General features: G+C 33.9%; 1 protein-coding gene and 1 long non-coding RNA gene across 9 annotated transcripts in view; one reads left to right on the top strand and one right to left on the bottom strand.

Annotated features, from left to right (window-relative positions):
- LOC126763090 (uncharacterized) overlaps positions 1-15735 on the bottom strand; it is a 281618-nt gene that overhangs the window by 9534 nt on the left and 256349 nt on the right. For 6 of the 7 annotated variants that reach the window (XR_007667554.1, XR_007667553.1, XM_050480291.1 and 3 more), the window contains one exon: positions 5512-5646. The exons of the other annotated variant lie outside the window; for it this stretch is intronic. Coding sequence is in view for 4 of the 6 variants with exons in the window: in XM_050480289.1 (XP_050336246.1) it covers positions 5512-5646 (135 nt within the window). In the remaining 2 variants the exon portion in view is untranslated. The remainder of the gene's footprint in view (positions 1-5511; positions 5647-15735) is intronic. 7 annotated transcript variants of the gene reach the window in all.
- Positions 1-15735, top strand: part of LOC126763096 (uncharacterized) — a 175850-nt gene that overhangs the window by 27907 nt on the left and 132208 nt on the right. For both annotated transcript variants that reach the window (XR_007667557.1, XR_007667556.1), the window contains exon 2: positions 5507-5634. This is a non-coding gene — a long non-coding RNA (uncharacterized LOC126763096). The remainder of the gene's footprint in view (positions 1-5506; positions 5635-15735) is intronic.

Below are 15735 nucleotides of genomic sequence, written 5' to 3'. Positions count from 1 at the left end.
TATGCCGGCTCATATTTCCAGTCAAATGATTTCCATATCTCTATATTCATATGTCTCCAAATCCATATATATGTACATGTCAACTTGAGATATTTCTCAATAAAATAAATATTTATACATCTTTTGTTAGCAGAAAAGGTGATATCGGTTCAAATATGCATCTACTCTGCAAACCAGTTTTTCCAAGTAAGGCTTCCCCATAGGTGGGTAATGGTTGAGCTCGTATTTCTTTCAATAAAAGTTTTCCCTAAAACCCATTAGCCTTAGCGAGTTATTCCAAATGTGGTGTTTTGATACAAAAAATATGCGTTCCACCTACGCGAAAATATAAACATTCAGTCCACAAACAAAATTATCCTTTAGAAGAGGTCTCTCGAGGTGGCGGTGGCAACCAAAGACGTATTTCTAAGAGAAAAAAATGTGCCATAAAATCGATGTCCTTTCAGAGTTGGCTGAAAACTTGTAGGTTCCACTATTTGTCGGAATATTTCAAGATGCCTGCAGCTAATAGAAGAAATCGCTCGACCAAGCATACCACACTTAGTTATACTATATACATACTATCCGATTTTTTCAATTGCAAATTTCTTTTGGAAAATTGCATTCGAGTTTGAACTTAGAGTTAAAAGGCAATAAAACTCAGCAGGTGATGAGCGTGTAAGCTCCTTTCTCTACATACACGCATATCTGCACATATAATGCCAGATCCTTAATGTTTATGAGCGTGCGTGTCATTTGTGGCAGCGACCTGTGACGTTACACTGCATATTTTCACCGTGCTAAGGCAAAGTTAGCGCGTTAGTATACAGTTTTAGTTAGTCATATAAGGTCTCATACCTTAAATGGCCAGTGTGGGCATTGCAATGCTAATGTCAGCTTTTATGCACCTTTCATTTTACAGTTCGTCGCCTTTATGCATTTATTCGGTTCGTTAAGGGGTTTTCCCAAACTTTTTGTTGAGTTTTTGTTTTTGCTTTCGTACTTATTTAATGCGTTTCGATGTTTTCAAGCCACTATAGCGTTTGTTTCGACTTCCACTTTAAAATTGGTAATGTTTTTGTTTTTACTATAATTTTTTTTATGGTACCACTACTTTTAAAGACCACTGTCAACTCTGTTACTATTTTTAATACAATTTTTACTCTATACTCGCCACTACTAGTAGTATTATATCTAAATTTACGCTCCCTATCGCTTCCTACTCCACCACACCGTTTGCTCACCCTTTTGTTGCCAACTTCCTTTGCTTATTTGACCTGCTCGTCTGGACCTAGTTACTCGAAAGCGACTTGCCTGCGTAAGCAAAAACGGAAACCAAAAAAAACGTACAGCAGAACAAAAGCAGAGTAATTTTTCCTAGTAATAAATACACCTGTCAGTTAGGAGTCTAGAGCTGAGTTGTTCATTCAAACTGACTGTGGTCGGAAACCAACAAATACAAATTTACCAAATAACAACGCAAAGGCAAAGCATAATGGCATACAAATTTTGTATATACCTGCTAATACATAAAGCTGTGTACATTATACATATATATACGTATAAATCAAGACGTGGTGGCCTGCTTTGCAAACAATGGCGCATGTGTGAAAAGCAGAAACAGCTTAGCCAGGCAGGTGACAGTGGCTAAGGAAGTCTCATCGGATATCGCAGCGGAAACGGATGGATTTTGATGAATGTGTATGCGGATGCCAAGCGATTTGGAATTGTTAAAGCATACGAGCTTTGTGGTAGCAAATGATTGCACAAAAGAATGTGAATAATGATTGCTGTAAAGGAAGTGAAGTAATATGAAATTCTAGTGCTAAGCTGAACCTATTTCTTGGCGAATTTTGTACTAAAGTTATAATAGTGTGTGCGAATGCCTGTGGCCTGAATATGTTAATATAAAATATTCATTTTTTAGTTAACACTTATTGTGTTATTTAAGCTGATTTATTATGAAGCTTTGCATAAATAGATAATTCGTCAACAAAATTTATAAAAAAAACAAGTAAGGAAGGGCTAAGTACTGAGAAGAGTTGATTGCATTAATTTTTGACATTGCTTAGATATATTTGAAAACTTATTTTACAAGTATTTTTATAAATATATACACATAAACATATACATATTTGGAGTAAAGTCAGCCGCGAATCCTAAATATCAGTTAAATGGGGGCTAAGACAAGTTTTCGCCTGATTTTATCCATTTAAGGTCCAAATATATACTTTTATTAGCTAAACACCCTCTCAGTTTCATTTAAAAAACTCTCATATTGGCCGATATACATAAGTCGTATAAAGACTACTGGATGTTCGAATTTCCTCATATTAGATATATGGGGACTAAGGGACCCAATTTAACCCATTTTTGACACACAGAAATACTATTATTAGAAAAGGATTCTCGCTGTTACTACATGTCTGTCTCGGGTATTATCGATAATATTTTTGACGCAGAATTATATTTTTTCGATTATTAGATACAAATTTGAAGTAAATCTCATGGTTATATAGTAGAAACATACATACATACATATGTATATTATAGCTTCATGTTTGTCATTTATAAATAAATGTTAGTTATCTTTATTTGAAATCTTGTCGACAACCGTTAACTATTTGAAAAATAGTCAAAGGGACACTTTGGCAACAATTCTATGTTTTTTTTGTATTCTCTAAATATTTTTTAAAATATTTTTTTTTGTATGCTTTTTATTTATTTAAGGGTTTGTATTTTTTATTTTATTTTTTTAATATTTTTTTTAAATATATTTTTTTTTTAATATTTTGTTTAAAAATATTTTTTTTTGTTGGTGTTTGCTATTTACATATCTGAAACTTTTTAAATATTGAAAAAAATCTGCATTTCTTGTGTTCAAATATCTGAAGCTTAAAATATATGTTTTGTATTTTTGGAATAATTAAATTTTTTAAATTTTTATATATTTTAATTTTTTTTTAAAGTTTTTTTTTAATTTTTTTTTGTAATTTTTTTTTTTTTTTTTTTTTGTTGTATTTACATACCTGAAAACTTTTAAGTATCAAAAAAATTGTAGATTCTTTTGATTTATTTTGGTTTTGTATTTTTTCGAATTGTTGAATATATGTTTTTTAATATTTTCTTTAAATAAGTTTTTGTCTTGTTTTTGTTATTTACATATCTCAACATTTTTAAATATTAAAAAAAATTACAAGTATTTTGTATTCACTTATCTGAAGCTTAATTATTTTTTTTGGAATAATTTAAATATTTTTTATAAATATATTTTAATTTTTTGTGTATTTTTTTTTGTATTTTTTTATTTTTTCTGTATTTTTTTTGCATTAATTTTTCTGAAACTTAAAAAATTGCTGCCTTTATGGCAAAAATAACTGGAAATTTGCATATGTATGTAATTCATCTGCAACAAACATGAAGATTCTTCTACATCAATTGCTTGGTTTGGGCTGACTACTCGAGCAATTAAAAGCGCATGAAGTGGCATGGAAAAGCGCAATTACACGGACATATTTCCTTTCATAAAAAAACGAAAGCCATTTTTATTACATATGCATGCTCTTTCAGCCCGTACTTGAGTGAGCATGAAGCTTAAATTAATAAAAGGGGTGCACTGTAATAGTACAAAAAATGCTATAAATATATGAAAGAAAAATAAAATATATGATACTCGTAAATGTGCAACAAAATATATATTTTAATTGTTTACCAGCGTAATATGGCAACCATAAACGAAAATTAATACCGCATTTTCTTTGTAATGGCGGAAACAACATTTTTTATTTAATACCATATATGGTGGAAGAGGAAATGTGAGTATTTAGTGGCTATGCCATAAAGAATTTCGCTTGAACGCCATGCGCACATACGCACAGATAACTCTGTCTGCATGCAGATATGGCAATTATAAATTGTAACTGCATATAAAATAAACATTTGTGTGCTTCCACAACATTTCATTTAATTGCTTTCGTTTATAATAAATATAAATATATAAATTTGCCAGCAACAAAGCAGACAATTGCAGTTGCTTCTGTTTGAATGATTTCATTTGTAAAATAGCTGCTATTATTGTAATATATATTTTTATAAATTTCCTGCAAGCTTTATTAAGCAGAAAAGCGCTTGCAATTCACAGTTAGCAGAGAAATCTACACATACTCAACCACATTACATTGTAACAACTATTTATACCTCATATAACGGTAAAAACGGCATGCCAACTCATTTGCAGCACATTTGTCTGTGTTTGCACGCCAATACGTTTTGTTTAATGATTTAATAATAAATTAATTAATTGGTCAACGTGACGTATACGCAACATGCTCTTTACTGCACCATATACATATACATATGTATATCTGCTTCATATAGCTGTAATAAGCAGACTGCTGAGTGTCGGTGTATAAATATTTATATAGTGTTGTACATTTTTGTTGTATTTGCAAACGGAAATTCGTATTTATACACGCACGTGGTGGTAAAATGGCGCTGAGGCGCAATGCATACAACACGGGCTGCGTAAGCTTCCATACCATAGATACAAATATACCTGTAAATATATATATTTGTGTATTTATGCGTGTGTGCGTCCACATATTTCACTGTTGTTGATTTAATGAATGAATAAGTGAGTCAATAATGCAGCTCATCCTTATTAGTTGGAGCAATGTATGACTCTCACTTGTGTTTGCAGTTGTTGGCGCTTGTAATGATTGCTAAGTGCGCATGCACATACATATTAACTTTATGTATATATTATTTTATATATGTTAAAGTGCGCGCTTACTTCGGATTTAATGTATTTCGAATTTGTTTGTAAGCACTTGATAAAGTGTTATAAATAAAAGTGGCAAGACCGCTGTTAGACAAGAGAAACATTCATTTCTGCTGAACTGCAGCTATAATTAACTTAACAGCTGCATTTCTTTTAGCAACTTATACATAGAAAAATCTGAAAACGTAACTCATGTAAAATAAAAAAGTTTTCCATACAAGAACTTGATTTTGATCGTTCAGTTTGTATGGCTGCTATATGCTATAGTGGTCAGATCTGCATATTTTCTTCTAGGATTATGGCGTTGCCGTAAACAATAATCTATGCAAAATTTCATAAAGATTGTTTGTCAAATAAAAAAGTTTCCATACAAGAACTCGGTTTAGATCGCTCAGTTTGTATGGCAGCTATATACTATAGTGGTCCCATCAAAATAATTTTTTCAGAGAATGTAGCATTGTCTTAAACAATAAGGCATGCCCAAAGTTTTCCATACAAGAACTTAATTTTGAACGTTCAGTTCGTAGTGATCCGTTATCGATTGTTCAGATAAATAAGCAGCTTCTTGAATTTTATAGTAAACTTATTTTAATTTTTTTATGAAATATAATAATATTATTTTTATATAATATATAATAAATATATTTTTTAATTAAATATTAATTTTAAATCAAAAAATATATAAATTTTTTGGTTTTTGTACTCATATTTCCAAAATTATAGACAAATATCTTTTTATATTTGCAGCATACCTTGTTTTGCCAAGCTGCCATATTGAAAAGTAATTGGTATTATGCAACTTAGTAATAATACCGTTATTATACATGGAGTTTGCTTAACACATATGCCCCAATATTTGGCCATTTTGCACAAGGGTGAGTTTTTACCTGAAAAAGTAGAAAAATATTACATTTTAAATATTATTATAAATAAATGAAATATAAATAACTTTTTATTATATAAACAAAACTTCTTTATTTAAATACTAATATCATATGCAAATCCACCAAAGTCAGTTGTATGGAAACCCTCAGAATAACATCAGCCTTTTATAAATTTATTTTTTTTATTATTACTTTCTTTATTTATTTAATTGTTTCTATTTTGAAGCATAAATTGTCAGCACTTTTATTAAATCCTTAAAATTTTGTAAATTTTGAAGCGAAAAATATAATTTTAGCGCACTTTGCTTGACACTACAAGGCACTTTTATAATCCAAAACTTTTTAAAAATTTAGTGCCCAAAAATTTTTGGCAAAATTCACAATGTGCCAAGTGGTGAAAACCCGAAAAATGAAAACTGCAAAAAATTATGTGAATGACACTACCAACACCTTGCGGTTTGGCAAACTGTGTCAAATTTTGCAGCCGCTTTTGGTTGAGTTAGAAGTGGCAAAAACCGCAAAGCAGAAGTTATGCATAAAAAAATATAAAAAAAGAATAAAATATTCATTTTCGCACATTTATGCGCAAAGCACCATTAGGGTCGGGTATTATGAATTTTTGACGAGCGAGAACTGCTGTGGAAAAGCAATGGATTCAATCTACATATAAAGTATGTGTTATTATATACTAAAGACTCTGGAAGAGACGAGACCAACTTCTTGCTCAACTACTCATAGAAGATAATCGACCAAGAATCGTAGTATGTTAGGTGTAGCGGATTACAGTTCCGCACTCGAGCTTTCGATGCTTCCTTCTACTATAAAAAAAAACCTAAGGATCGACCTTTCCAAAATCTTGAACCACATCGCTTTGAAAAGGTCGATTTTTTCTTAAAGATTGCAATTTAGTTGGCAGGACTTAGCGATTAGATGTGATGAAATTAGGAATGGATCTCAGTGCATACTTTATACATTATATCCGGTTCTTCCAGGCTACTGGTGACCTTCTTACACTTGTAAGATTCCTCCACTTGTCGTGAATATAGATTAAGCAGCGTTTTACTGCCACACTACCAAATACCAAAAACATGCGTTGGGTAAATAAACTTGACTTCCACACAAGAGTAGACACCCCTCACACACATGTTTTGTTTTATTGCTACTTTTAGTTAGCAGTTGCACTTTTTGAATATTTTCAACGCCACCATTTTGCGGCACATGTGTTGCATGCCACAGCTGGCGCACAGCATGCGCCACTAAAAAACTTAGTAGTGCATAAAACTGAAGCGCATCCAATGTATGAATAGGGAAGGGTGTGTAGAGCGCAAACAAAGAAGCTGGAAAAAATCATGCCCGCTTTAAAGTAGAAGATAAAGTAGTGCAGGGTGAGTTAGCTATAGTGAGTGAAGTGCGCATACACTCACAAAAACCAAAAAGTAGCAAATTAGATGTAGAAGGTCGCGTAACACCACGCTCCACACACAACGCGCCGCAAAGACAGCGTGAATTGCAATGAGTGAACTAACGGTGTAACAAATGTGCTGCCATACTAAGGCGACCAACGACAATATTTCGCTTGCAACATGCTGCACAAAAATTGTTGCTTTTATTTGCGTTTCGCCATGCAGGCACTCAAAGTTGGGTGTGGCGAAAAAATATAAAGAAAAAATATATAAAATAAAATAAGAAAATAACGACAAAATTAGAAAAATAAATAAATTTGTGTTTGTTGCGCAGCAAAGCACGCAAGCTTTTTTGCCCGCCCTGCCATTGTTATTGTATTTTTATAAGCGCTTTTAGAGCATTTTTCACTATTGTTGCCCCGTACCTTTTCATTGCAAACATTGCTCATGCACTTCAGCCATTGTTTGTTATCGTTTTATTGCCTGACACACCAGCGCGCCGCCCCAGCATTTATGCAGCACGAGCTGCTCGAGCCCGTTGGCTGTGTGTGTGTGTGTGGGAAAGTGTCCTGTGCAGTCGTGCGTGTCAGCCAACATTTTTTCACTGCCACAATTGCAAAAGTTCAAACTACTTTACACACATTTATGGCAGCTCGCATACCGATACTATGTATGTACGCCATATGTATGTATATATACCGTATATGTATGTATCATACATGCATTTGTGTGCTTGCAGCGTTGCATTAGCAGCATTTATTGCCACGCGTTTGGCAAGTTGAAACGCAGTCAGCCAATATATGTAGTAGCGTTGTTGTTGTTGTTGCTTTTGCTGTTGCGTTGTTGTTTTGTTGTTCTAGTAGCACTAGCAGTAGTTCATGCTGCCACTTCATATAAGTGAGTGCATAAATTTCTTTTGTTTTCGTGCTTGTGTTTGTTTGGCAAGTGAAAAAAGGAAAAAACAAAAATTCTGAAGATTGCTTAGTTTTGTTGTTTTTGCCACGTTCACTATGTGCTTTTTTTTGAATTGCTTGCATTTATTTATATAAGTCTATGTTTACATGTTATTTTCGGCATATCATGTTTCAACCGCCATGCTTGGGTAATAAAAAGTTGCCAATACGCAGTGGTGTCCGAGAGGTTGTTGCTCTGTTGTGGCAATTTTGAGCGTCCTTACATTAAGTTTTTATTATTTTTTTAATTTCACAAATTAGTTAATGCTTCTAGACTTGTATTTTCAATAGAAAATTATGTGGCCTTAGGGTATATTTGAAAGTTTTGCAATAATTACTTTTACAAAGGAGAACTGATTGAGAGAAAAAATTACAAAAATATAAATATTAAAAAAAATAAAAAATATATATATTTCCAAAGCTATGTATAAAAACAGTTCGTTTAAATTCATTATATAATGAGTTGTCAAAAAAGTCTTGCGGTATTTTTATTGAATTTTTTTTTTTTTTTTTTGAAATTGAAATGAACTTTTGATGACTCATGTATAACCGAAACTTGCCGGTCTCTTTCGAAAATAATTTTATCGCAATTTTCGACGACAGGCCTTCCGAGCGTGGCTTTCTCAAAACACCAGAACGAAAACGTTAAAACCATTTGTTGTTTGGAAAAATAAAAATATAAAAATGTCTTTATCAAGAAAAACCGTATTTTCCCTTTATTTTGCTCCATGTTTGCGACGCTATAACTCACGAACGACTTGAAAGAAACAATCAGTCAAGCACTTGTTAGCGCGTGAAATGAGCTTTCCAAAAAGGTATAGCATTTCCCTTTATTTTGCTCCATGTTTGCGACGCTATAACTCACGAACGACTTGAAAGAAACAATAAAAACATGTTAGCGCGTGAAATAAAAAGGTTTGACCCGATGCGACGAATAAAACACTTTGTATGATTTTTTTGACAACCTATTATTTTAATGCTTGGCTAAATTTTGCTGGCGTATAAGAAATTTGGAAAATAATTTTAGATCTTAAAAGGCAATATCTACAAAAATAAGAATGAAAAACGTTAAATTCGGCGCTGCCTTTGGTTAAAAAACATGCTTAATCCATGTATGGTTGCTATAGTGGACCGATCTTAACAATATCTACAGAAATAGTGGCGCTGCCTTTGAAAAAATCCATGCCTAATTTCGTGACGAAATCTTGTCAATATAATAATCCGTGCCAAAGTTCATAAAGATATCTCGTCAAATAATCAAGTTTTCTAAGGACTCGAGTTTTTCGATCAAAATACTGCCTTCAAACTAATCAAAATTCAATACAAGCAGGCTATGGTGAAGAGATCTTGATTTGAAATCATTTTATATAGCATACCCCTCACACAAACATATAAAACAATAAATTCTATGTGCAGAAATTAAATAGAAAACTTCGCCTACCAGACTACCATCAGATACATAAATATGTACACTGCGAACGGTAGATTTAAATTGCATTCACCTGCAAAACTATTTTACTGTCGCATACTAGTCACATACACACATAGTGCATTGCTCTCCCACTATATAAACTTCCTTCTATTTTTACTCCCTCTATTTCTGTTGACAAATGTTTGCCAGTTATAAAGTATGCAAACGAGCATAAAAAATGCACTACCAGCACAAAGCACATAAAGCAAGGGCAAATGGTCGGAAAACGGAAAAACAGAAAAAAAACAATTGCTTTACATACTCACTATGCATTCTGTGATGAGAGCAAAAACCGCTCGCCACAAAAAGCCGTGTGTCGCACTGCATTAGAAATGCCATAAATATGCACCGGCAGTCATAACTCAAAGCGACAAATTATATGTGTGTAGGTAGAAGGTGTAGTGTGTGTCTGTGTGGGTACGAGATAGTGGTTGTATTCTAAAGAGAACAATGCATAAACAGAAAGTGAAAGATACCCGCTCATGCTATTTACCTGAAATTGATTTTAAATGTTGTTGCACTATTTTAAATAAGCATTCTGAGCATATTTTTTCAAGTGCTTGCAATTGTACTCATTTAAATAAAATAAGCAAATGTTGCGTATACGCCATGATGCACACTCATTGCCCGAAATAAAGGTTTAATGACTTTAATTTGAAAATGTGGGTATATATTTGAGTGTAGAAAATAAAAATTGTGTTTTGTGAAAGCTAGAATTTGTATGTAATTTTTGTAATCAGTTGGAAAAGGTAAATTTGCATGTAAGGATGCTAAATAATATAACAAAATTTAAAATTTTGTATAAATTTGTAATGTAATGAAAACTGATTCATAGATGGTACCATATACAATTTTGTCAGGGAACATGACTTAACGTATTGTGACATAACTTAACTTAACGTAACGTAATGTAACGTAACTTAACTTAACGCAACATACTGTAATATAACGTGACATAACTCAACGTAACATAACATAACGTAATTTAGCTTGACCTAATGTAGTGTAACTAAACGTAACGTAACGTAACATACATTACACAAATCTACAATTATGTCATAAACATAATATTATTTCACATGACGTAGAATAACATAACGTCACGTAACATAACTTAACAAAATATAACGTTACTTAACTTAACATAACTGACACAGCCAACGTAACGTTATCATTCCATTACAACTTAATGTAACATAACAAAACATATCATAACATTGTCAGAACTCTTCATTTTTGAATAACAGCAATATACTCAGCTTAACATAGTAGCTTTATTGCATGATGCTTAACATGGGCTAGCATAGCATTCCGCCACAAAGCATAGTATATCGAGGCATAGTACTTCTCGGTAAAGCATAGCTTGGCATAAGTTGGCGTAGCATAACATAAAATTGTTGGTTAACATCAATACACATAGCATTAACATAGCGAGCATAAAATAGCTTTAATTTTAATTACATGAGGCATAACATAGAGTAGCATAGCATAGCGTGGCATAGCATAGCGTGACATAGCATAGCATAGTAAAACAATGTAGAGTAAAGCATATCATTGCATGCAACAGCTTAGCATAGAAAAAAAAACTTCGAATTTCATTACATAAGAGATAACGGAGGGCAGCATAGCATAGTTTAGTTTAGCATAACATATCGCGGCATAGCATGGTATAATAAAGTATAGTGAAGCATATCATAGCATAGAACAGCATAACATAGTACATACATCATAGCATAGCATAACATTTTTATGACAACTTTAATATTATATATTCAAAATTTGAAAAAAAAGTACCTTTACCCAAAAAATATATTTCTCACAAGCCACTTTCAATTGCAACACCCTGTATAATCGCTTCTGCTGTCTCAACAACAAAACAAATACTAGTAATTTGCATAACTGCTTCCAGTAATAGAGATCTAGATACCAAACACACTCATATGTGGCAAATTTTGATACTGTTATGCATGTACATATGTATGTATATGTGTGTGTGTATGCACACTGCTATATTTCACTAAATGCAAGCCAAACAGTTATCAGCAAAGCCTTGCATCCACATATACACGACATACACACACATGCGCACATAGCTAGATACACATCTCACAGCCTGTATGCAAATACGCAAATAAAATGTTTGCCATTGCAATAATACAATGCCAGCAGGAGTGGCAGCAACAATAATAAAAACTATTAAAATAGTTGCGCATGAAATGCAAAACACAATTATATATTTACAGCAAGCAGCAAATGCATACATATGTATATAAAATATTTGCTATATTTGCTTTTACTTGCAACTATCCATGCAGCAGCAGCAGCAGCGGCAGCCGGGTGTCGTCGTGTGCGCATACTGTTGTGCTTTGGCATTGCCAAAATATTTATTTATTTGCCAACAGCAGCAGCTGCCGCACTGCAAAAGCGAATGCAACAGCAAAAACAAAAACAAAAACCAAACAAGAAAAGGCATAAAAAGTTGCAAATATTGAAAAGCTTTTATTGCAATGTTGGCCTGGCTGTTAGTGAGCTGAATAAAATGTGTTGCATGCAATGTGGCACAGCTGTTGAATCGCTGCTGCAAATGTCAGCAAATAGATAGACACAGCGCATAATAGCGGGCGAGCGGACAGAAGATGGGGCAGACAAGCGCTGTACAAAAGTGCTTTGGCGAGTTGTCGTTGCATGCTGCCACCAGTTGTTGTTGCTGCTGCTGCTGCTGCTGCCGCCGCTCTTGTGAGCCTGTGAGGTTAGCGCATCGCATGTGAGTGTGGCAAAAAGTTGTTGGCAATTGGTTTGCAGGTGAAAGCGACGTGCGGTTTCTATGCCCCTGTGCATATGCTTCATATAGTTTGTTGTTTGTTTGCATTGTTGTATTGTTGCTTCCTGCTGAACTTAAATTGCTTGGCGCTGTCTGTCTGTCTGTTTCCTAGTTATTTGTTTGATGTGTTAGCGGTTTTATTTGTCTGTAAAATTTGGTTTCGGCAACTTTCACGCACTAAAACTTTATGTGGTTATATTTTTTTAAATTCCACCGGAAATTAATTAGAAATGCATAGCATTGTGTTGTGTTTTTAATTTGCTGAATATTTTCTAATATTGAATGCTGATTAAATAAAATTTCTTAGGTTGTGCAAAGCCCATAGATCCAGAGGCTGAATGCACGAAAAGAGTGAACCCCAGTTCGTTCCCATCCTGATGAAATTTGGCTGTGGGTGCCTTCTCATGTAAGCTCATTGGCTGCACAATTTGTGACGACTCCTTTGTGGCCAGGCACCCAGACAAGTTTAATATGAAAGTAGATTAATGCTAAGGCTAGTGAAGTCATGCGTTCCTTGACTAGCTTTGAGTTCACTGTTAGCGAGCTGAAGACCGTTATAGCAGCTCTGCTATCGGAGTGGATGCACACTTCCCTAAAAGAAGCCGCACTTCGAAGAATTACAACTGCTGCTACTTTGATGGCTGATAGTTATCCTTGAAAGGCACCACAGTGATCTGGCAGTCTGAGACAAGAGTTGATTGACAGTTCGTGACAGAAGACTCCGGTATGATGCCATCAGAGCCCAGGGACTGGTTTTGAATGAGGTGACATTCACCCAGAAGGTCTAAGAACGCTGTACAACCTTTTCGTAGCACCCTCAATAGCATCTTTTCGGTCGAATGGTTCAACGGAAAGTGAACATGCAGGCAAAGTTTCAAAGACTTCTCACTGCTCACGGTCCATCCACCATCAAAATTTCTTAGATACCCCATTGGAGTAGGATTTTTCGCAAGATTGCGTCTAAATCATAAGGACTCATGACAGCACTCTACACCACCGCAGACGGCACTTCACGAGGTTTTTTTGGCTTTCTTCAACTTGGTCTTGTATGTATATAGCTAGTTCTGCTATATATAGCGCCCAATCGTTTCTAGAGCCACATTTACGGACAAAGTCTTCTGCTTGAGGATCTGATATCCATTAGCTCCGATGTCCATTAAAGGAATTCCCTTTACCTCTCTGAAATTTCAAAGGACAGCAGCTTTCAAGAGTAGTCCTACACACAGAGCTGAAGACCTTGACAACCTCTTCAATCGTATCGGATAGGATCAAGCCTGGCAGCGACGACATCTTCGTTGCTGAAATTTGAGTTTGCTAAGGATATGCTTTATTTTTAGGGCAATAAAAAAATCAAATCAACTATATATAAGGACTTTGGAAATAGATTTTTTTTATTGTCGTATAACCGAAATATAACTATATATAAGAGACTTTGTAGAACAGTGAATATCCAACAAAACCATTAAAAATGATTTTTTTTATTGTCCTATAAAATGATTAAGAAAAAATATGACTAAACATAATCAAACTGCAATTATTAATAACTTTTAAACGGTAAGATTCACGAAAAAATCGCTGAGACCTTCTTGTAGAGCATTAAATTTTCTACAAAGTCTATGAGACCAGATATTTTTTCCGAGAAGTTGGAAGCCAGATTCGATTTTTTCTATCTGATAATCTGAAATAAAATAGAAAAGTGTAAGACAGAGGATCTTTCCGTTACAATTAGAACTAATACTTAGATGACTAAGAAACTATTTTTCAGCGAATCAAGCGAAAAAATATTCGTTTTTTTTTAAGCCACCATACTTTACATATTTTCTAATCATGTCAAAATGGTAGAAAAAACCATTTCTCCATATAATATGTATATTTATACTAGCAAATAAAAATAAAATATAATTTCTGGAAAAAATATTAAATACAATCTTTGCTGTTGTTCCATAATTTGCAGGGAATTTCCACAGCACAAATATACTATCAAAATTATTGACAGAACAAAAATATTGGCAAATATTTCTCTTGTCCAAATATTTCTGCAACTATAAAATTTCTGTATTTTTTTTAAACACACACAAGCGTATACATATGCATATATGCAGGCTTTTCATAAGCTTGAGTTGCCACTAATTGTGAAATGCCGAATTCATGCTCGTTTCATGGTCTGAGCAAACAGTATTTTTGAATATTTGCATGTGCGATACTCCGGCAAATAAAGACAAAATATTATGCATTTATTTATTTATTTGTACTTTCACATGCACAAACCAATGCAATGCATGCTTGATTCAAATAAAACTATTACAGTTAACCACAAAACTATTTTTGAGTATTTATAGGTTTTTAAAGTTAGCCAAAAATATATTGGTATTCGTAATTGTAGCAAACGGAAATTTGTGTGGGCAGTTTACCCGGAAAATGTTGCAATATGAAGCGAAGTGCCTTAATGCACTTACAACAACACTTTGCCACTAAATGCACACAAGTGTAACAAGCAAAGCTGCAATGCTGAAGCGTTGCCATGCGCCACAAGCACGCGTGTGCATCTGTGTGTTGATGTGTGCTGCTGTGAGTGCGTGTATGTGTGCTTATATCTTCCGCATGGTCAAAGCCATGGCCGTAGGCACATATTTTACGGTTAGTCGGCAAAGCTTTGATGCAACTAAGTAAGCTGGAATGCCAGCGCACACATACATACACATACGAGAATGCTTAGCTATATGTGTATTCTCTATATATGTATGTATATATGATATGGTGTTTTCTATATATGCATGTGTGTGTGCTGTATCCACAGACTTTGTTCGCAACAATTTTAAATGAAAGTGAATTTTGCATCGATTTCGGCACACTTAAGCAAATACTCACACGCGCGGCAAACACTCTTACACGCATACATTTGCACATCTGCATAAAATGTTGCATGCGCTCAAAGCACACGCCAGCGTTCGATGTTTGCAAATATTTGCAATTCTTATATGCACGTGGGTGTGCATATAAGCTACACTTAAGCTCTGGTGTTGAATTTTATTTTTATTTTTATACCCTGAACAGGATCTTTGCCATAAAGTTTGTAACCCACTCAAGAAAACGTTGGAGACCGTCTTTGTGTATATATGCGGAAACTAGTCTTTAATGATTGAGGTATCGTTCCAAAATTTGCACACATTCGTTACTTTTCAAGAAGCTGCTCACTTGTCGGAATTGGCAACATCGGACCACTATAACATATAGCTGCCATATAAACTGAACGATGAAAAGCAAGTTCTTGTGGCGAAAACTTGCTTAATTGACAAGATATCTTCATGAAATTTGGCACAAATTATTTTTGAAGTCAGCCCTATAGTCTCCGAACAAATCATTTTAATCGGACCACTATAGCATATAGCTGTCATATAAACTAAACGATCAAAATTAAGTTTGTGTATGAAACACTTTTTTATT

The sequence above is a fragment of the Bactrocera neohumeralis genome, chromosome 6 (genome assembly GCF_024586455.1).
Source record: "Bactrocera neohumeralis isolate Rockhampton chromosome 6, APGP_CSIRO_Bneo_wtdbg2-racon-allhic-juicebox.fasta_v2, whole genome shotgun sequence".
Taxonomy (NCBI): Eukaryota; Metazoa; Arthropoda; class Insecta; order Diptera; family Tephritidae; genus Bactrocera; species Bactrocera neohumeralis.
Note: the sequence above shows the minus strand (reverse complement) of the source record. Positions and strands in the feature narration are given on the sequence as shown.